Below are 23,044 nucleotides of genomic sequence, written 5' to 3'. Positions count from 1 at the left end.
ATACATAGAGACAAAGAGAGAGACAAAGAGATTAACTGTGTGATATGTAATCGTTACAATAGAAACGTATAGCTGTGTTCACAAACTTATACACGTCAGAGATCAAGAATATAATATAGTTCAACATTTAAGTCTTTCCAATGTTCGCGTGCAAAATATTATTTGACAATTCGATAATGTAATAGTTCAGCCAAGGAAAAATACTCATCGCTTGAGTGTATTGACTATTACAGTCTGTCCGATTTCCATGTTCTTCACAGTGTCCTTCTTCTTCTTCTTGATAGATGTTTTGATCCTCCTTATAAACTTCCCCCTCTTTGTCGCCATTTTCACTACAAGACTGACTAGATCATTCATGTGATGTCCGAGTTTGGAAGACACATACAAATGTTGTACCCCAAATGATTGCAGTTGCTGCACTACATCGTCATCTACTGATCTCTTTTCAGACAAATCCGACTTGTTGCCAATGACAAGCATTGGTGCTAAGTTCTCACCGAGTCTGTCAATCATCTCTGTCATCATCTGCATGATCGCCACGAAAGAACTGGAGTCATCGACAGAATAAACGAACATAAATATATCACCATCAGCCATTGAAGTTGGTTGCCGTTCAATGTTTCGGCCACAGGTCTCGGACGTGTCGACGACATCCAATGTCAGTTTGCCACAAGAAGGATGAAAAGTACGAACGTAATAATGATCTTCAACTGTTGGTATATATTTGTTGCTGTACAGACCATATAGCATACGTTGAACCACACTCGTCTTACCACAGGCGGTGGGCCCTTTAACTATTACTCGGCACTTAAAGTGTCGATGCAGTGAAAACATGGTGATTCAAAGTTCCGTTGATCGTAATTGTATGATCGAGTTTCCACAACTGAACGGTCTCTGCTTTCGCCGACTGATTGGCAAATACTTTATTTATAACCAACTGGACTACAACGAAGGAAGCCTCAAAAAGTTATCTTTATCGTATACACACGTTGACATTACTGTGAATCTCCAAAGTTTCTGGACGCCAACGTTAACCATCCAAATCTTCGCTGTAGGTAGCCCGTGTAACATATACAGATGAATAATGAATTAAAACCTCACAGCAACCTTTATAATAAGCTATGAGTAGGACATTTTAAACAAGGATGGCCAACTATTTTCCTAGGGATATTTGTCAAAGAACGTGGCAAATTTTATTTTATTTCAAATTGTGTTTTTCCCCTGAAGACAGAACATTAAAGTGCCCGTACTCCACTTGGAGCCTAGGCGGCGTACTCTTGCCTGTATATTTGAAAAAAAATATAACTGGAATTTATTTTAATTTATTCATTTTTTATTCTGATGACGAAATAAATACTCCACTACTATATTTATATGTCACGTTCTGAAGTTGCCTTGTCAATCGTTTCGGTGCTTAATTGATAGATTGGCTGAACGTAAACGATTCTCCACTCTAACTATCTTTTCTAAGGTACCAGGATCTAAGGAGCTTGTCTAAATTAGGAATTAGCCACACCAGTATCGTCGTCACTCACACAAGTACACTCTTACACTCAAGCAGAGACACTACACACCAACAATTACATTGCAATTCAAAATCTAAAGTCGGGAATAGAAATCCGGAAATAATTTTATTCACGGTTACATTCTCATATATAATCTGAATGGTGTCATTAATCTAGAGATATTATGTTGTGAATAGATGATCTCTAACCTAGATATTGTGAATCTTCATTCAACCAGATATAAATAGAACAAAATTGAATATAAACCCAAGTATTACAAACCTACAATTCAAAACAAACAAGATAGAACAAAAGAATATATACTGGATTATTCTCTCAACTGGATTCATAGTTCTAGAAGACGTGGTGAACTTTCCACCAGAATATTTAAGATTGAGATTTAAGATCATGTCATATGTAAATTGTCCACCTGTAAGACAAGTGTAATCTGAATTCGATCATCAACAAGTTATCTTATTTACAAGTACTTATCTATGTTGTTTAATCAAAACACTTGACAATTGTTAGCTACAAGAGATAAGTATAATTAATACAGGATTAGTAGATAAATCAATATATTAGTAGATAACGTTGTTGTTAGCTCATTTTTGAAAGTAAGTACAAAGGTAAATTGTACGTTAATTTTGGTAAAATATGCCAAACACTCCAAATATGACATTTCTGGATCGTAACATATGTGTATGTATGTATGTATGTATGTATGTATGTATGTATGTATGTATGTATGTATGCATCAGCTTTTTGAAAAAAATAACTCCAGTAGTAACATATAAGATAAAGATTTTACATTTATTGCTGCCAACACGTACAATGAACATATAACACAGAGACATATTACCTCGCTTACAGAATAGACGCATATTTTAGACATGCGCAATTAATATAATTTACTCCGCTTGAAAGGTACAATGGTATGTGAAAAAATAACGGTATAATACTGGTATTCCGGCATTGAAACTCTAATTATACAACAAGATATACAATAATACACAATGGTAACTAGTAGTTAATATAGAAAGAAAATGTTGTTGACGTCTGGCTTGACTAAATATTAATTTACTAACTGTGCATGTCTCGCACAACAACAAATTGAAGTTCTTTTGTTACATTTTAATCAATGACATGCCTGCAAATAGTATGAATTGTTACAATGTATATGAATTGGCGACAATATGCAAATATATGTAGCAATTTTGGTGACGTTGTGTCCCGCCAAACAATGCAATACAGCAATATTAATTAGATTATTGCCAGTCAGACGATAAGGGTACGGTGACCCACAGGCGACACAGGAACAATAAATTTGTGGAATAAATAATTGATTTTTGAGAGCAAAATATTTAATACAAGGATAAAACTTTTCTTTCATATGACAAGTTACTAATTTTTTGGGTCAAAATAAAAATATCAAAAAAAATGATAACTTGTCATATGAAAGAAAAGTTTCATCCTTGTAGTAAATATTTTGCTCTCAAAAATCAATTATTATTCCACAAATGTAGTGTCCCTGTGTCACCTGCGGGCCACCGTAATAAGATGTAGTAATATGTATAAGTAAGACAATTGTGGGTACAGAGAGCAAAATGTGGCAATGTTTGAAAGATGTTGTCGTGCGAGATGACATTTTGTTTCTATTTAACTGATTTTCCACTACAAGATATAAACTGAATGTTGACGACTTTTTTTCCTATATCCTTTGTTGCAATCAACATATTCACCACATTAAGATATTATATCATTTCAAAAAATATTGAAAATCATTTAAACCGCTCTATAAAATTAAAAACTACACCATCAAGCAATCTTGCTTTATATCATCGATGCTTGTGGCAAACTATATGAAATTTGAAGCTTGCATTCATAAGATATTGCTTAATCACAAAAGATTTTTGCTTAAGCAAACGGCTCTTTACTTTTCAAAGAAATACATCACTTAGCTATAGCAGACATATGGTTTTTTACCACCAATAAATATACCAATCATATGAAATATGAAGCTTCCAATCCAAAGAAACTGAATATTCACTGAAAATGATTTTTTTGATTATGCAAATGATTCATTACGATTAAAACCTACATCAACATTTTTTACGGGAAAAGTGCCTTTTGCCATCATGAATGTATGTATGAAATTATACAAAATTTGAAAAATGCATTCTTAAGATATTGCCTAATTACAAAAACTTATTAATTATACATGTGACTCATTACAAGAAAGGTGACATAATCATGCTAAATCGACCACGTGCGCCCTCTTGTCTTCAGTGCATGTGCAAGTTATAAGTAATTTGAAGCTTGCATTCTTAAGATAGTCTACTTGCCAAAAATGATTAATTATGCAAATTTCTCATCAACATTAAACGCTAAATCAACAAGTTTTATAGTACATATGTCATAATCAATGTATGAGTCAAAATAATATCAAAAGCTAAATCTGTAATCTGTAAAATGTACGTACACTTGATTGCCTAATTGTGTGAAGTTTGAAGATTGCATCCTTTTCCTTGCGCCACAAACCCTACTAATTTGAACAAACTATTTTTTATGGGCCAACCATGAGTCTAAAATTATTTATTATTTACTTTTCATTGCCGATGTATTTACATAACTAATTCGTTTTTTCTCTCTTGATATGTAAATTTTGTATTCTTTTCGACTTCTGGCAAATAAAATTATACACTTGGTAAGGTATTGCCCAGTTACAAATAGTCATGTTTGACTAATATAAATCAAAAGATACACTGCCTTTTTGCTATCAGTGCATTATCAAATTATATGGACTATAGATTGTATTCTTCATAATTTAATTACATAGTCTAATTACTGAAAATCTTTAATTATGCAAATTCCTCACTAATATTCAGGGTGATTACCAAACTCTTTCCAGTTCATGATACTACAATAGAAAAGGTGGGTAGTAAATTTCATTGGAATTTATGGGTGAATTTCTTAGATTCCATGTCCACAGACAGACAGACAGACAGACAGACAGACAGACAGACAAGCAGACAAGCAGACATACAAATAAAACCTAACATAATCTTCCCTGACGTAAGGTAAAATGGCTGAAGTTTAATGGAACTCATCTATTTTATTTAGATATAGTGTTGTTTACTTGATACTGTTAACAGTTGTTTCAACACGAAGGCATATTTTTTTTTAAAGATGTAAGTCCTAATTACTAAAAACAAGTGTTGGCTCAAATGGTAATTAGTAAGCGGTTAATTCAAAACTAATCAGATATAAACATAATATACTAGTATGACTTTTAACTGAATAGTGGCCATATTTGTTGTGAGCTATCATGATTTACAGCGTAACGCAAAAACATTAAACATGGAGACTTCGTTCAAGTGTCTATCTCTATATTATTATGTGTGAACTTTCTGTTGAGCCCTCGACCATTGACCTTGACTTTGACTTTTAGGTCAGTTATAATAATCCAGACATTTCTTGCATATCACAGACAGTTTTAAGTATCTGTTGCCGCTAATTTATGGCTCACCATTCAGTCACTTAGAAGTGAACTGTATTTGAGGGAGAAGTGTCTTCTATGAACAGTTGTTTCCTTTAACTCAGGAAAACAACAACCTATGCAATAATACGCGTCCCTGTGGTGGGATACAGAGTGTTCTCAGAGGGTAGTGTTTCTGGAGTTGTGGGATACAGGGTATCGGAAATCATCAGACAAAATGTAGTCGTATTCGAGACCAATGTTATACAATATCGTGGCACGGGCTACTAGACGTTTCACTCACGTTCCTTATCGTATCGAACCATTCGTTTGGCTTTGGTTTTCACCACCTTAGAAAACTTCTTCTGTTTCGTAGCAGCTCGAAGGACTAGACTCAGCAACTCGGACATGTTTTGATTTGCTTTAGTCGAGACCTCCATATGCCAAACCTTGAGATCTTTCATTTTTTCAGTTACATCCTCTCCGAATACTTGTCTCTCTTCAGCAAGGTCGGACTTGGCCCCGACAATAAGAATTGGTAGATCATCGCCAATGTTGATCGATTCTTTCATATCTTGGGCCATTCTTACAACAGACATGAACGACTGTCTGTCATCTATAGCGTACACAAACATTACAACGTCTCCATCTTCCATCGGTGTAAACCATCGTGAAGAATCAGTACCAAGTGTGTCGTTAACTAGGAGGTTTACAACACCAGCGGAGGGATGAAATCTGCGTACATAATTTTCTTCCTTCGTTGTTGGTTTGTGTACTTTATCGTACAAACCAAACAACAGTCGTAGTACCAAGCAAGTCTTACCGACAGCAGACGGCCCCTTGACTATGAGTCGACTTTGAAATTGTTTTGTTCGACAGAACATCGCCATTCCAGCAAGAGGTGTCGAGTTGTCAATGAAATATCGAATGTAAGAATAAACTGCATAAAGCCATCAGTACTAAATACGTATGTGTCGCTTTTTAAAAAAAAATAAGACCACACAAGTATATAGGCATCACTTTGTTGGATTCTTGTTTCCAGTGTCACAAACATGCACGTAAGCACTCCCCCACCAGCCTCCCCACCCATCCACCCACTCCCATCCCACATACATATACATACATACATACATACATACATACATACATACATACATACTATTATTATTATTTATTCACCTTGAGCATTACTGCTCATCAGTAACGTACAAAAAACAAGAAAATATACATGACTGTACACAGGAAAACATATCGTGGAGAATGAAAAACAAAAAACAAAAAAAACAAAAAAAACCCAAATAGTATATATATTGCAAATAACACCTTACAGTATTCTTAAATTTCCTGCATGTCTCAAGAATTGTCCTAAGTTATACGTTTGCTTTACATTACGGACAGAGAATAACTGTACAAGTTTGAACACAGATGGTTTCTTCCAATAATATGGTTTAATGTATTTGGAGCGAAGGTCGGTGTAGAAAGGACATTTAAGAACAAAATGGTACTCATCCTCAATGTCATTGTTACGCTTTGGGCAATTTCTCAAATTCCTGGCAGTAGCTTGATAGCGTCCGGTTTCTATGGCTAAACTATGTGACGACAATCTATATTTAGCGATTAACTTCTTTAAATGCAGTGGTAGGGATTTGCATAATTAATATTGAATACAAAACAAATCATTTAAATGCTTATATAATATACACTTTGGTGAAGCTTCAATTTGAGCTCTGATAGTTTGTTGTGCCTGTCAAAAATGCGTTGCTTTATAATTTCAAGATGACTTTTATTAGTACACTGATTTATCCAAACTTCACCAAAACCTAGAGATAGCAGTTCCTGCTTTATGAACGAAACCCAGTTAACTTCTCTGTAGTTTTCAACTCTGTCGTACATGTATTCATAACAAGATTTCAAAATACAGTTACTGGAAACTAACAATTTACTCCAATATTTTATCATATTGTAAGTTCTGGTATATTTAAGAGGGTATCTACCAAGCTCACCATAACATTACATGTCGACTTTTTTACTCCAAGAATGCGTTTACAGAAATCAAGGTGAACTCTTTCAATATTTTGACCCTTGTGTAATCCCCAAACTTCTGACGCATATGAGAGAATACTACCAACGTAACAGTCAAACAAAAATAACAAAGTTTCATGGTTCAGGGATAGTGAAGAGGTTTTACGATGTAATGCAAAAAGTGCCTTCCTACCCTGGTCCGCAAATTGTTTTTCCGTGCAAGAAAACTTGTTATTATAACTCAGCAACATTCCTAAATAAGTAAACTTATCAACAACTTCGACAAATTGTCCATCGTAAACCCATTGCTCATTAATTCTCAGTTTACCACCATTCCTGAAAACCATAATCTTTGTCTTTTCAATATTGACTTCTAAATTCCAGTTTCTCGAGTAGTCCAAAAGGTAATTTAACTGTTGCTGCAATCCTTGTACACTTTCCGAAAATAAAGCTAAATCGTCAGCATACATCAACAAGAATAAACTTAGAGATTTACACTCTAGAGGTATACAATCATTGTTTAGAAAACCCATTTCTAAGTCGTTAATATACATAGAAAATAATATAGGAGATAAAACTTCCCCTTGCATTAAACCTACTTTACTTATAAAATGATCTGATATAAAACCATCTACTGCAACACAAGATCTGACGTTGGCATACATAGAACGAATGATAGATAAAATCTTCCCTCTAATTCCAATTTTTGAAAGTTTATGCAACAGTTTACATCGATTTACAGAGTCGAATGCCTTTTTGAAATCAATGAAAGCACAATATAGGCGCTTCTTAGATGACAGCGATTTAGAGACAATGGTATTTAAGACAAAAATAGCATCTACTGTGCCAAAACCAGGCATAAACCCAAACTGTGCATCAGTAATTATATTTTGAGATGAAGACCATGTGAAAAGTCGGTGATTTATAATTGATGTAAAAAGTTTCCCTAAATGACTAACCAGACTAATTCCACGATAGTTATTGGCAATTTTACAGTCTCCTTTTTTAAAGATAGGTATAATTACTGAAGACGACCAACTTTCAGGAAAGTACCCTGTTATCAGTACACTGTTAAATATTCTCTGCAAAATTGGTAGAAGAAAATCTTTACACTCAATGAAAAGCTCATTTAGGATACCGTCTGGTCCATGACTCTTACCCCTTTTCAACTTACAAATAGCCTTACGAATCTCATCCTCTGAAATATCATTCTCAAGTTCATCAAAAAGAATATTTTGTGAGTCTACCAGGTTTTCAGCAACTGGCTCCGCATCAACATCGGTTGAAGATAAAGTTTTGAAAAACTCAAAAAAATTACATAAATTTACCTCAGTTTTCACCCATTTCCGACGTGAAAACTTTTAAAAAAACTCTTTAGGATTATTCATTTTCAACTTGTCTAACATGTTACCCTCTGTACGTAAGTATGATCTCTTACGCTTACGTTATATTTTCGTTTCTTGTCATTTAGTATAACATGATGACCATTTGTTTTACATACATACATGTACATACATACATACATACATACATACATACATACATACATACATACATACATACATACAATACATACATACATTACATACATTACATACATACGTACATACATACATACATACATATAGTTGGATCTACGCATCCATATATCCACTCATTCAACCAATTAATCAGAGAACGAAACAAATACAAACAAAACAAAAAAGGAAATTTGAACACATTTATTTTAGACCAGCAATATACTCGAGACATGTCAGATTCGATAAATTTCCGTATTACAACCAAGCAAAGCATCACGTTTTGCGACGCTCCGCACAAAAGTACGTAAGCAGTGATATTGAGAATTACAAAGAAACCTGACATGTGAACAGACGGGAAAAGCTTACGCTCCTGGGGAGGTATGTGAAAACATACTATATACTTTACTGTCAATTAAATTGACTGTTATAATTAGAAACTTTGTGGAGGGCACGTGTATATGCACGGGCTATTTTTTTAAATACCTCTTCGGCAATGTTGAATGGGTAGAATAAAACATGCAAAACCGGCCATAATGATAGCTAACATTGCTACATTTTATCGTCTGCTGACCAGACAAAGATCCTCCCAAGATAGATAGCAGTAACTCTGTCTTTTCGTGAGCTACCACTATTTGACGTATATCATCTCAAAATAATGCTACATTGTAACAACGCATATACCTTTTTTAGGCTTCTATTGTATTTGGCAATGATCTGCTGAAAAAGTTGTAGATCACGCATGGAAGATGTAGAAATACTAATATTGTCTCGCATGATGATGAAATATAGTAATTAAATTTAATTAGATTTTCGTCGCACGAGTCGACGTTGTATGTAGTCGAGCGTTACTGGTATCATTTGTATATAGTACATACATGCACCATGAAAGGGATACTTTTCTATCTATGACGAACGACGAGTGGATATGTGAATGATTGAACAAATGATTGGACAGTGTAATATAATCAATAACACATATACACTTGGGCAATATAATGCCCGCCTAGGCCTCGGGCTGGCACTCTTTAACCAATTACCAATATTTTGATGATCTCGCCTATAGCTACGGCTTAGGCATCATCAAAATTTTGGTGGAGTGCCAACCCTTATGCAGGCTCTAAATTGTGATATTGCCCTTGTTGGCATGTGTTATTATTTATCAACTGTTGTGCCATCATCCTCTTCTCAAATGCGTTCATGTTATGATCATTATTGTCACTTGGCTGGTGTTACTAGTGCAGGTGTCTGAATGCGACTACTTTTTAGGTAACGCCCTCAACGACAAAAAAGCGGAATACTTTGAATTGGGAATACAAAACATTGACACACACACACAAACCTTCACTTTGACTCAAATACTTTATTGAATTTAAAATTTGATGCATTACCCAGTTACACTGGAAATTAATTCTCACAAGACAGCACGTGACAATCACGTGACACCAAATTTACATACTAAAATTTTTTATATTTGCACCTAGAGCAAAATGTACAACGAGGTCCCATGGTAAGTATATATATAATTATTATATACCATTTTGCTTTAAAAAGTGTTAAAACTCATCCAAAAATTGGATGCTTTTGAGGAACGAATTCACGAGACTGATTCAAATTTACTTCCTACAACTGACGGCAAGTATTTCTGCCAAGGAAATCGCTGCAGTGGTTCTAAAAGTCTAGGCTATTCAACGCCGTTTGGTAAGGTAAGGTGTCGATATCTATGCTATTGTTGTTATACGTTCACTTCCCGAGTCTTCCAAGTTATAAACCTTATTCTTCTTTCTAAAGGTCATAAACCAAATATATCATATCACTGATCTGTACGACCCATAATTACAGAATCTCTAGAATCTCCTTTTTTTTCAAAAGGAAAATTCTTCAATTTGACGGGTTGTGAGCATTGTTACTGCTAACGTCAACAGGGGTTCCGAAATTCCATTTCGAAATATAAATATAACACAAGCTATCATGATAAATGGCCACGGTACAATGATTTCCAAACTTTGAAACCTATAGACGAATTCTCTTTGTAACGTGTACTTACTGTTCGACTGGAAGGGGCGAAAGGGATATTTCGAAATACCTGTGCTCGGGAATTTTACTCTGCAGTGTTTAGATTATGCATATCATAAACAATTCCCAATTCTGTGGATTGGATATAAATATGAGGTTCGACATAGACTTCTTGTCTGAAGGAAACAACATTTTACAAAAACTGCGACCATATAAAATATTTTTACGGCGATTACTGAATAGATGATATACACTGTTATATATAAAATCTGCCTGCTGTTGTGGTATTTGTAAAAACAATTTAATGTGGGTCATACGTTGGTAAAATGTTGTGTCTTCATACTGAAACGTATATCTGCATCGAGCTCACTATTAACCCCATACTGTGCCCCCCCCCCCCCCCCCCGTGGTGAAAACGAAAGAATTTGGGTGGCAAGACGTCTAGGGCAGTAGATTCATTGTAAAGTAAACAGTCGTACTATACAAATTGCTTAAAAGTGTAAGCGCTTCACAACTAAAATAGCATACATTTCATACAGTTTATACAATAAATGGTAACCATGGTAACACCATCACTTGACTGCTTCATAAGTGGCACAAAACAGTTTTACGTAATTCTACACTCTGACACGGTACGTGACAATACCTTGAGTTCATGCAACGATGAATCGTACTTGCTTTCCTTTTTCCTTCAAAGTGCGACATGTATTCAAGTGTCTTGTTATACTGATGTAGACAGACAGAATTTTGACATCTAGCCTCTGATATATACAATCACCTGTGACAAGAATACTATACATCTCAGGCTATATAGTGATATACTATAGATCGCTATAGTGATGTACTATAGATCATTATATATATATATATATATATATATATATATATATATATATATATATATATATATATATATATAACTATAGTGATCTGAGTGTACACATAGCATCGTTACTTGCTGTAGCAGAAGCACAGCTCAAGCAGGTAGCGTTCTTTTTTTTTTAAATTTGTAAGTACACAACGCCTTCACTCCAAGTAAGTTAAAGTAAACACTTGGATTGGACAGGTGCAAAGAGAATGAAACACCTAAATTTGGAATATGTACAGACTGGAGGTAGTACAGATATCAAAGTTGGTTGGGTGAGTGGAAACAGGGTAGGGTACGATTGAGAAGGTTAGAACAGACAGTGGGAAGAAGACGAACACTCTGGGAAAAAATGGGAGCAAACAGGTGGAGGGTGAGGAAAATGTTGGTGACGACGAGTTTACTATTTACATACTGTAAATTGGAGATGTTTGCAGTGTGAGTTCTCACCCAGCATCAAGCTACGATTGTGAATGGAAGAGATAAGCAACTAATGTCACAGTTAAAGAAAACACACAGCTAAATGTAAAAATGTGAACGTGTGGTGTCTTCTTCTGTTAACGAAAGAACGAAATCTTAGGTATTAACATACAGGCAGTATTTCAACATTGATGTCTTAAATGCAAACATTCAAAAAAATATTGAACACAATTCATTACACAGCAGATGCCGGTATGTTTGCATTGATGCAGTCTAAGTCGTTGTCTGCATGAACCATAGGGCTTAGTGTATACTTTAGATTCCTTTGCGTTGTGCACGCCGGAGATGTGTCAAAATACGATAGAGTCGGCATATAATCATCGTATTCAGGTTCATCTTGTGATATTGATATATCACTTTGACCAAATTTATTAGTTTTTCTTGGAGTTCCAGGTCCACTGCTTTGAATTGATCTAGAAGACGGTGTATCTGGTCTCCTTCGACCAACATGTCTGAAGGGAACTAAAGGCTCCGGACTTGTTGCTCGTAAAGTGTTGCCTGCCGAAAGAGTTCTGCGTTCCAAAGGCTTAGGGCCATTGCTGGTTACGTGCTGAGGATCGCTGAGTACACCACCTTCTGACTCAGGACTCCTTGGTTCTGATGCTCTGTTTCTTTTTGGTAAGCTTTCAGCGGAGGAAATGTAACTTAAACGGAGCTGGTCCTTGGGTCTTTCTTGTCGAAGTCTTTCTACGATCGCTTGCGTTGCCTTCAATTCATGGGGTTCTGGAGTGTCTTGTCTTTGCCAAGGATCGTTGTCGATGTAATTATGAGCCCGATTTGCTGCCTCCGAAGACAAAGTTCGTGGCATTCTGGATATATCCCTTAGAGAACTTCTATGTGCCCGTCTGTTTGATTTTGTTTTATCTCTTGGTGGTGTCCTGCTACTATCATAGCTATTATAATATGCGCCTCTATGTGTATCATATCTTTGTTTATCTGGCAAGTATTTTCCACGCGAAGACCGAGAATGTTCTCTTCCGTCACGAGGTGGCGGTGTTCGCTCTCGTTCACGATCATACCTACGATCACGATGTCTACTGCTGCCACCTGAACGAGATCCCGGACTGCGATCTCGGTCACTGTCTCGTCTCTTCCCCCTATGCTCCCGCTTTTTAGAATGAGGGGGATTTTCATTTTTATAAGGACTCTTATATACAGGAGCTTCCTCTCCCATATTCCTAGCTATAGCCATTCCTAGAGGAGTCAATTTACCCTCTCTATTAATGTAAGGAGGGGAAGTTGCTTCACTTGTCATACTTGGTCTGCTGCCATCACTATATGTCCGACTTGGCGGTTTAAATTCTCTTGAGGATTTACTCTGTCTGTAGTCCCTGTCTGTATATCTCGTGTCAAAGGTTGTATGGCTCCCAGTCATACTGTATCCCCGGACAGCGTACTCCTCTGGCGTTCTAATAGCTAGATGTGTGGTATTTGCATCTGTTCTACCACTACTAATACTATGCCTGCTGCCACCACTGAGAGACCCCGATCTCCCAACGCGGTAGGGAGCACCCATATTTCTAGCATTTTGCCTGTTTTTCTTTAGGTGTTTGGGGCTTTCGAGAGTCTTGCCCTTTGAATCGTTTGTTTTATTCCCACTGGGTATCGTAGTTTCATGATATGGTGACGTATAATGTATTCCAGGTTTCAGTTCTTCATCTTCACCCTGGACGCGATAAAGGAACCTCCTATCTCTCCGAACACCTGAAAAACTCGATGCCTCAGACATGGAAGAGGTATTTGGCATTGTGAACAATCTTTGCATACTTTGACCGGTTGAAGATACATCTAAATTCCAACTGGCACTGCCGTGAGAAGTGTCTATCATGTGACCAAGTAAGTCGCCACTGTTCAATCCCATGGCGCGTTCTCGACGTTTTTTGTGTACTCTGGCTCGTGCATGTAAAGCAAAGGCAATGCTGGTTATAATGATTATTCCACAAATGGCTATACCGACAACGGTGACAACACTGTTCACAAGACTCTCTGTTGATAATCCTTTGGTTGGAGTGGTTATGGGTGTCGTCGTTTTGTTTGTATAATCTGTAAAAAAAATAAAAAAGACAAATTATTTAATATGTGAAAAATAACTTTTCACATGATTTCCCTCCCCAAAAAACAAGACCAAAATGTTGACATCTTATTCATTTACAATAGAGGCTAGCAAGGCGGCAACAAAGAGTCGTCTGTACTAACATCACATTGCTACATTGTATCGTCTGATTCCTCAAAATCTAACTAAACACTATTTATTATATTTCATGTCTTGCACGATAAAAATGTTACCAACATTGCTACATTTTCTCTATGTGAACTACCATTTTCTGAACAGATCTTCGCCAAATATGGTAGTAGCCTGGAAAAAAGACTACGTTTTTACCATATGTGTCATCATGAATTGGCGTCGATGGCTTCGAATGAAAAATACATTTGCTTTACCAACAAGAAATATTGCACCCGTGACATTTAAAAATGATGAAAATGATGATGATGACATACGAGATTACACTATTACACCAATCCAATGTGAATTCATGACCTTTAACCCGTAGGTTATAGATTTAGGGTAAATTAATTACAATGCTCAAGTGTTTAGAATTCTGAGTGGGACGAGTGGGTAAACGTATCCGGGCACTATCGTAAAGGGTAGAATCCAGTAAAAGGGTGGAATCCAGTTACTTCAATCGAAAGAACACTTAGTGTATATGTGGACGGCTTAACAAAACTACGCACTAATTGGTACGGCTAATATATATCACTAAGATATTGTAGATACACACCAGACACAAATGACTACACAACTAAAGTAGAAAGTGTCATATTTGAACAATTTACGACCGGGTTTTCGTATTCTATATAGAGCCTGTATAGGTACAATGCTTCACTTATTTTTCGATGGGCTAATGACAAGAGGCATTAGATTTTCAACAAATTTATCAAGTGAAGAGCTGCCGGCAGCAGGGGTGATTTGTGTATTTTACCATTAATCGACAATGTGCCCCCAAGGGTACGATGCCATATCGGCAGTCAGTGAAATAATGAAACGGCGTGCTTATCTGGACGTTTTCAATCGCAGGTGACAGCGTACTACTACCACCACCGAATGATAAATTGTGTGCCCATTAACAATGACACGTTTATGTTAGAACTAAAATAGTTTATGTCCAATACATCAGAGCAAAAAAAATATGACCCTTTGACTTTCGGGTACCGATAACTGGTCACTTCCTGTAATGATAATAATGATGATGATGATGATACATACACCAACCGTACAACGTTACAGCATATTTGATATCAATACACAGCGGCGTCGGGGTCGATTGCGGAGCATAACAACGGCAATAGAAATCGTCACGTGATACACGTACGTTACCGGACTGTGCACTTCACGTCTTCATTTAGTTTTTCTATACCATTGACGAATTGTCTCCGTTGTCGATAATCTCATTGACCCAAATCGCCAAATTCGGACAAAACGCTTACGGATTATTCGTGGTTCTTACTATAATACCATGACTTAGTGTATAATTGTCTCATGATATACACGCGATTGTTCTAATTTTCCCCAAATATGAAAACCCGGAAGGAGTATATTACTGTAGTATTGCATATAGTGCAGTATAAAAGGGAGGTACGATCATTTTGACACGTCTCAAAAAGTGTCAGACCTCTCTCCTAAAAAATATCGTTAGTACAGAATAGTAATTGTGCATAGGTAAGCCATTGAATTACTTTAGAGTGTGCGTCGAACCTATGATATGACAGCCAACACAAAATGGCTTAACAATGGTGATAAATGACTCGAGTACAAAGGCTGATGTAGAGGACACTTCCAATAGCACATAATGGAGACCCAACTGATATCTCCAAGCAAATAGAAAAATGGGATCTTTGTACTTGTCTGTTAGAGTTATTTTCACACGAGTTTAAAAATATCAAGAATACCTTAATGTTACGGTGTAACGTTTGTATCTCGTAGCACGCTTATCTTTTGATCACCTCATTCGACAGCATCACATACAGAAATGGTAGCCGTCTAATTACGGATGTGTACAAAATTGTACCCAAAATCACACCTATGTGCTCGAAAAAGACTGCGTAAATTTACACGTATGTATACCTCGAGTGGAGCAGGGTGTCGATTGTTGTGCTGGGATGACCGTTTGGTGGAAGCGACGTTCGGAAATAATAAAAACATTACACTCCACAAGTGGTGGACTGTATACTCACCAGTATGAGTGCCAACATTGAGCGCCATGTCTGCTACGAAATATATGGCCCTCGTGCTACGACATAATATGAGGTTAAAGATCATGTCGATGTGTGACCCAGAAAACAAAAACAGTTTGCACCGGGGACTTTGCGAGAATTTCCATTCACTTCTGTGTCAAGGTATATGTCTTTGAAACATATAACTGTCGCAGCAAACGACGATCACCAATTTTACCAGGAGTCCGAGTTCAAGTTCATAGCCGACACAACCGGTGACAAAAACGGGAGTTGATTCACCATTTCTTTAGTGTTTCTAACATGGAACGCCTCCCCTTTTGCGATGGTAGGATTAACCAAACTGGAGGGACTCGATAAAGGGGTTACTTTTTTTTTTTAAAGGTTGAGGTTACAACTGAAGTGAGTATATCCGTAGTGGCGTGATGCGGTAAATTACCAAGCAAACACCGTCGGTTGCAATAATTGCTATGTATTTAGGGTATCGGCTGCCATCATGTTAGACAAACTGAATCGGTGATTTATGAGTATTTAGATAACAGAGCAGCGGTAAAAAAAAATGGCGACAAAGCAACTGTCTATGGCGAGGGCAATGCATGCAATGCACGAATCTAATCCTCCGGGAATTGCTACAAAAAAAAAGTTTATTGAAAATCTTTAGGCCCAACGTTATAAATGAGCTGTAGCGAACTTAACAAAGCCAAAATGAACCGAACCAACTAATTAACCGAACAAATTCAAACTCTCCACATTGTCGGCAAATCCAAATTTCATAAGTCTGGTTTTTATTGAAGCGAATAAATCGAACAAGTTCGTAAAGATACAAAGAAATTCGTCCCGTTCTTTGATGATTGAATCATTGAACCAACCGAGGACATTCGTGTGTATTAAAAATACCTTTAATGGTTTGTACCATTTATTGAGTCAGACATGAACAAGACCATAAAAGCGGTAATTCAAACACATTACAATAATTATAAACACTGTTTGTTTGTTTACAGCGATGGGCTCAGAAGAAACATGGAAACTTATCGCATGACTGCAGCCATTATTTCACTTTCTATTATTATTGATCACTTGTTTAAGACATGGAAATGTCTCGTTGTAATTAACAAATAATAAAAGCCTTATTAGCATAAATTGAAAGGATTTTTTTCAAGTTTTAAAAAAAAAAATCAATTTTTATTTTTTCAATTTTTTGAATACATATTTTATGTTGCTGTTTTTTACTTGCTAGCACATGTCTGTTCGCCTACTGATCACACTGTAATCCTCCAGCCATAAATCATTCATTTGCGTTGATAAACAAATAATCTCTGGTCCGCATCTATTTACATATGGCCACCCTAGTCAATGTACATGGTACTATATCAATGATTAGTCAACACTGAGGCGATTCAGCTCTGAAATCACATTAAACGTTAAAATGTTTCCAGAAACGGTTTGGTGTATTTTTCGAGGGGGGGGGGAATTAACAAAAATTAACAACTACTTCATCAATTACGTTATCATAAACCTTAATTGTTGGCAAGAAGTGCACGATGACCATCTTTGCTATCATAAAGCAAAAAACTGAACATTTCATCTGTTCTGATTCTGGTCTAGACAAGTAAAGAGGAGTAAACAAGAAACACACACACATCCTATCCTTGTTTGAATGCCGGTATGTTTGATTTAAAATCTCTCATGCTATATTTCGACTTATTGTTTTGTCAACAAACATCACACCTAGTGAAAATTTAACTTATACGAGTATTTTCAAGGATCCAAAGACAGAGCGTTTTTTTAATTTGCATATATATGAGTAATTTGCATAAAAGGAGATCGGCTGAGACAAACTGACATCACAACGTGAAGGTCATTCCTTGTCTTCTTCTACAAGTACATTGGTTAACGTATCAGCTACCTATATATGAATAAGTCAATCAAACTTAGGTACATTTGATCATATCTCTCAAATAGCTATGATTTGATTAAACAATTTATATTTCTATGTCCATCAAATACATTTTTACTATATTATATGCATAGACATTGAATCAAAGAAAGCCCCCCCCCCCCAATAAAAATATGCTTCTGAATAATCAAGATCATTTATGTTTGTAAATATAATAAACTAACACTTGTAAAATTTATCTCCGATGTAAACAAGTAGGTTCTCACTGATTGATTCCAACCGTGACAGTAAGTTTTTTTGTTTTTTTTACAAATTTGCATATTTAGTTCGATATTATCATAATACTATGCCTACACAAGGACCAACTTCCATATCACACACATCTTTACAGATATAAAAAGAACTCTTGAATATGCTACATCAGCAACATTCTCTAACAACCTCAACACTTTTTTTCTTCACCCATATAACAAACGATTTCATGTACATCGTCTGTCGAGTGTGAATTTTCAAGTCTTTTCGGGGTCAATTTGTACCTTGAGGGTAAAATTCTCAAGGATTGATTCTTTCTTATTGGTTGGTGGAAAATAAATGAACATGTTTTCACAGTATCATCTCGTTTATTTATGAGGAGTCACAAACAATTACAATATATACTTTCCCGCCCGCCAGCTGCTACTAAATTTGTTTTTCCACGAAATTGAATTTATGCCCTGACACGATGAACTATACAGTTTGGTTTAAAAATGTTTAAATTAAAAGGACTTAGTCCGGCGGGTTTTTGGGAAGGTTTACTTTTGATTTAGGATCAAAAGTGTATGCAATCACTAACACATACGTCATCTTTATAAACTGTCGTCAAAATTCGCGCCTCATATTCAGTACAAATAAAAGACATTTTTACTCAAAACAATGAACACGAGTCCTATTTCTTAAAACGTAACGATTGCAGTGATTTATTATGGTAACATGATATGAAATTCATATTCATACAAGAAATATTTTAGTACATTCTCAATCTTTGCGAGTCACTATCACGTGAATAAAGCACACTGTCACGTGATTATCAATTCTGGTACATGTAGTTACAAAACATCAAAATTTATCTTTTGATGCCAATTTTTTTACACAGGTCAGAAATTTGTGGCCAATTTTTTACACAGGTCTTGTGATAAGAAGACTACATGAGTAGATTTCATAATGACATGATTAAATAATTTTTTTTAAATCATAAAGTACCCGGATGACCTCAACGGTTTCACTTATATGATGATGACTTAGGAAACAAGTTAAAGAAACTATGACTGATATTATGCGGTGTGCATCGACTCTGTCAGCCTTTAAAGGCAATGTGTCAGTCGCCTTGACTACGCGTTACATGTGCCAGAGCAAAGTTTCACTCTAAAGTCCTAGATTCAATCCCCTAAATAGTCATGTTACATGCCAACGGTCGCAAAAGAAACCGCACGGTGACAGAGATGCATTGACATAATACATTAAAGTACTTCAGTCTACCTTCCATCAAGTATTATTTATCTCCACATTGTCTTAATTTCAGGTATGGACCTAAATTATCTTTTTTGAAAAATAGCATAATTCGGTCGTATGTAGAGCTCCACCACGGGGTGAATACTCAAAGTGAACTAATCCGAGAACAATTTTGTTGTACATATATACTTAGTAACATTCTGAAAATGGCAATACTTAGGTCTACAGCAAACGTGGCTTCAAGTAAAAGATTATACACAACACGAATAATCCTGAATAACTGTGTGATCATCTCAGCTTCCATCTCTTATTGACCACCTGGAAACGTGACAAGCAGCCACCTCATTGATCGCGGGTTTTATTAGGCGTACAGGTAAGCATGTTATCTCAGTGAACAATTTCACCCACTGTGTCACCTAATACGAAAGGGAAACACAACTAAACAATTGACTCTCTTTGTGTGACAATTGGTCCACTTAACAGGCTGTTTTCACTGCTTGAGGATTGGGGATACACGTCAAATACAGACGAAATATAGTAGCATTGAGCCGGTGTATGACAACGGTGCAATGACTCTTTTTTTTTGCTTCCCTCCCAAAGGGCACTTGTAGCGTATATAGGGTGTAGAGTAGGCTTCTGCTTTTTAAAAAAATTCAGGATGTCTCCACGGAGTATATGTGTACTTTTCAGAGGCTAAGTGTTTATTTACTGCAAACATTTTCATCATGCATTCCTTAATCAATTGTTCCCACTATTCGCAACTTCTAAAAGGAATGTACTGTATTTTGTTAAGATAAACCGTTCCGATGTGGAAAACACAGCTTTTCGTTGACTCTGTCACTTAAAGCGTACAGGTATGTAATATTCAGACTGTGACGATAAATACATGTAATGTTTTCTTTCTTTCAAGACATTCGTGTCTTTTTTTAAAGAATGCAAATCAATTTCTTGAATTTATAGATTTCCATTCGGAGGCATTGTTGTTGAAAATAACATTTTTGAGAACAAATACATCTAAACATCTTGGGTTTAAATGATCTGTAAACTAAATACTTCACTTCATGTATGCTAGTATAGTAGAGTAAACGTTGATGATTATTCTAACCTATTGGTTCAAGAGAGTATTTGACACAATTATATGCCCTCCGAAGCGCTTTCTGACCTCTAGATTTTTTCATGGCCTGTTCTGTACATTAATGATCTATCTCTGAAAATTTATAGTACACTCAGCTGCACTATACACAGTGTTTAAGTAAACACGATGAGGAATGCATACTAATTTTATGAGAAATGGCACTCGAATATACACGTCGACTTGGTGACATAGAGTTACAGACGTGGGGAACGCATGAAAGTGGTTGAATTTTGATTACTTTTTTAGGCAGACGATAGGACACGACATGATGTCAGCTATGGTCAAGTCCGACGACAGTTCTACATGGCAACAATATCAGAAGTTCCTCGAACACGTCGACTGACAAACTACGTCGACAAAAAAGTTTAAAACTACGACCACTAACCGTATATTGTTGTCATAATTGAGGCAGCTTGAAGGCAGCGAAAGCGAGTGGCATCCCTCGTTTGGCGCCGAACATGATGGCTGATCCGAGCAACGCTGTTACCACAAAGTGCTCAAATATTGCATTTCGAGTTCCTTTAGAACCACAAACAAATATTTTCCTTTCAGCTCTATTCAGCTATGCCTTTCTAGCAACAGTAGGACTGACCGACACACTTGTGTAAAATAACCAAAGGTGTAGTCTTACATCAGATCGTTTCCTGCGCATGCGTGACTAAGTTTGTGAATGGACTTTGTCAAGGAGCTAGATTTTCTTTGCTCCCTTTGTATGTATGTTTAACCGATTAATCCTTACATGTCCAGTTGGATAGATATCTCTTGAATTTCAGTAAGAGGCGACAGAAGGTTGTAAGATGAATGACGACTGGAGATGGTACTCGGCATACTAATAAGATGGAGTCATTTACAGCAAGCTTTCTTTCAGCTATGGTGGTCATATTTCGCTAACCAACTTTTTGTTAGGGATTATTGAGTCACTCGTGTAACGCGTGGTTGTTGTGTCTTCATTTTGTATCGATCAAATTGTGTGTGAGCAAGTGACTGCATGTGTCTGTCTGTCTGTCTGTCTGTCTGTCTGTCTGTCTGTCTGTCTGTCTGTCTGTCTGTCTGTCTGTCTGTGTATCTGTCTGTCTGTGTCTGTCTGTCTGTCTGTCTGTCTGTCTGTCTGTCTGTCTGTCTGTCTGTCTGTCTGTATGTATGTGTATATGTCGGTATCTGTCTGTGTGGCTGTCTGTGTATGTCTGTATATTTGTCTCTGTATCTGTCTGTGTGGTTGTCTATGTCTGTGTATCTATCTGTGTCTGTGTATATGTCTCTGTGTGTGTGTGTGTGTCTGTCTATCTGTCTGTGTGTCTGTGTGGCTGTCTTTCTACATCGACAAAATTGTATGTGTCTGTCTGTGTGTGTTATACACACAACAAATGTAACCATGGTTATTCATCATCATCATCATCATCATCATCATCATCATCATCATCATCATCATCATCATCGATACCACCAACACCACCACCACCACCACCACCACCACCACCACCACCACCACCACCACATAACTGTATTTCCAAAATAACTATGAAATTAAGATTAAAGATACTTACTCATAGGCGAGTAATGAGCAGAGAATCCAGTGTTGAGAAGAGGCTCATCCCAGGCAGATTTATACTCAATATACAGTTGGTTCCCCGATGATATCACAGGTCTAGGGGATCTGGCTCCCGTGTGGTACACAATAAGAGGTGCCGATGGTGTTCCACCGTTACGTACCCTTAACCATTCACTTGCCAGGTCCAGGTTAAAGGTCACAAAAGTTAGATTGATTTTAAGTCCGTCTGATAGGCTAACAGTCCACACAGCGTTTTTGTAACACGGAATACTCGATGATCTGATAATACCACGAGGTTTGATGAGAGTACAGCCACATGCACATCCATCATCGACGAACTCACTACTCGGACTATTGGTTGTCGCATCGTCTGTGAAATAAAACAGCAAACCCGAATTAGAATATCACAATTAGTCTTTCAAAAAGGCGGAGTTAACCTACATGTACAGTACAAGTATTTGCGGGTAAGTCCAGAAAAGTTGAATTTGGTCGCATGGTGGCGCGCTAACAACTTCACAAAACACGTTACATACTGGTGGAAGTATGGAGATGTAATGAAATGTCTACACGATGAAGCCATAAACTACTAAAAATTCGCACAACACTGAGTTTACACGATCAGAGAGCTTCAAATTCTGTATATACGTGAATTCATGTTTTAATGAGTTGTTCTTAAACATTTATCGAAATTCTTCTTTCAAATTGTATCAATTGAAGAAGCACAGTCTGAGTTTATAAGCTATTTGACTTGAGTAAAAATATTTACATGAAACTATAATTAACGTATACTATTAATACCAATGCATGTAGTACATTTGATGACACTTGATGTAATAGCACAAGTGAAGGCGTAATAGCTGTTTCA

The 23,044-nt window shown here is 36.6% G+C and overlaps 3 protein-coding genes across 4 annotated transcripts in view; all 3 read right to left on the bottom strand.

The window, feature by feature from the left end:
• Positions 1-204: 204 nt before the first annotated feature.
• On the bottom strand, positions 205-834 carry LOC144439196 (ras-related protein Rap-1-like). The gene has a single exon (XM_078128467.1). It carries the CDS (start codon positions 832-834, stop codon positions 205-207), a length of 630 nt encoding a protein of 209 aa, XP_077984593.1.
• A 4,442-nt stretch (positions 835-5,276) lies between these two features.
• On the bottom strand, positions 5,277-5,870 carry LOC144439195 (uncharacterized). Its single transcript, XM_078128466.1, has one exon. It carries the CDS (start codon positions 5,868-5,870, stop codon positions 5,277-5,279), a length of 594 nt encoding a protein of 197 aa, XP_077984592.1.
• A 5,616-nt stretch (positions 5,871-11,486) lies between these two features.
• Positions 11,487-23,044, bottom strand: part of LOC144438818 (uncharacterized) — a 72,249-nt gene continuing 60,691 nt past the window's right edge. For both annotated transcript variants that reach the window (XM_078127996.1, XM_078127997.1), the window contains exons 5-6: positions 22,175-22,549; positions 11,487-13,923 (exon numbers count right to left, since the gene is read on the bottom strand). In XM_078127996.1, the coding sequence (XP_077984122.1) occupies positions 12,056-13,923; positions 22,175-22,549 (2,243 nt within the window). In that variant the 3' untranslated portion in view covers positions 11,487-12,055. The remainder of the gene's footprint in view (positions 13,924-22,174; positions 22,550-23,044) is intronic.

Source organism: Glandiceps talaboti, chromosome 8, assembly GCF_964340395.1.
Source record: "Glandiceps talaboti chromosome 8, keGlaTala1.1, whole genome shotgun sequence".
Lineage (NCBI taxonomy): Eukaryota > Metazoa > Hemichordata > Enteropneusta > Spengelidae > Glandiceps > Glandiceps talaboti.
The sequence above is the reverse complement of the archived record's forward strand: the minus strand, read 5'-3'. Positions and strand labels throughout refer to the sequence as shown.

Excerpts from the sequence above, each read along its gene's own strand:
- LOC144439196 (XM_078128467.1), bottom strand. The coding sequence starts at position 834 with ATGTTTTCACTGCATCGACACTTTAAGTGCCGAGTAATAGTTAAAGGG.
- LOC144439195 (XM_078128466.1), bottom strand. The coding sequence starts at position 5,870 with ATGGCGATGTTCTGTCGAACAAAACAATTTCAAAGTCGACTCATAGTC.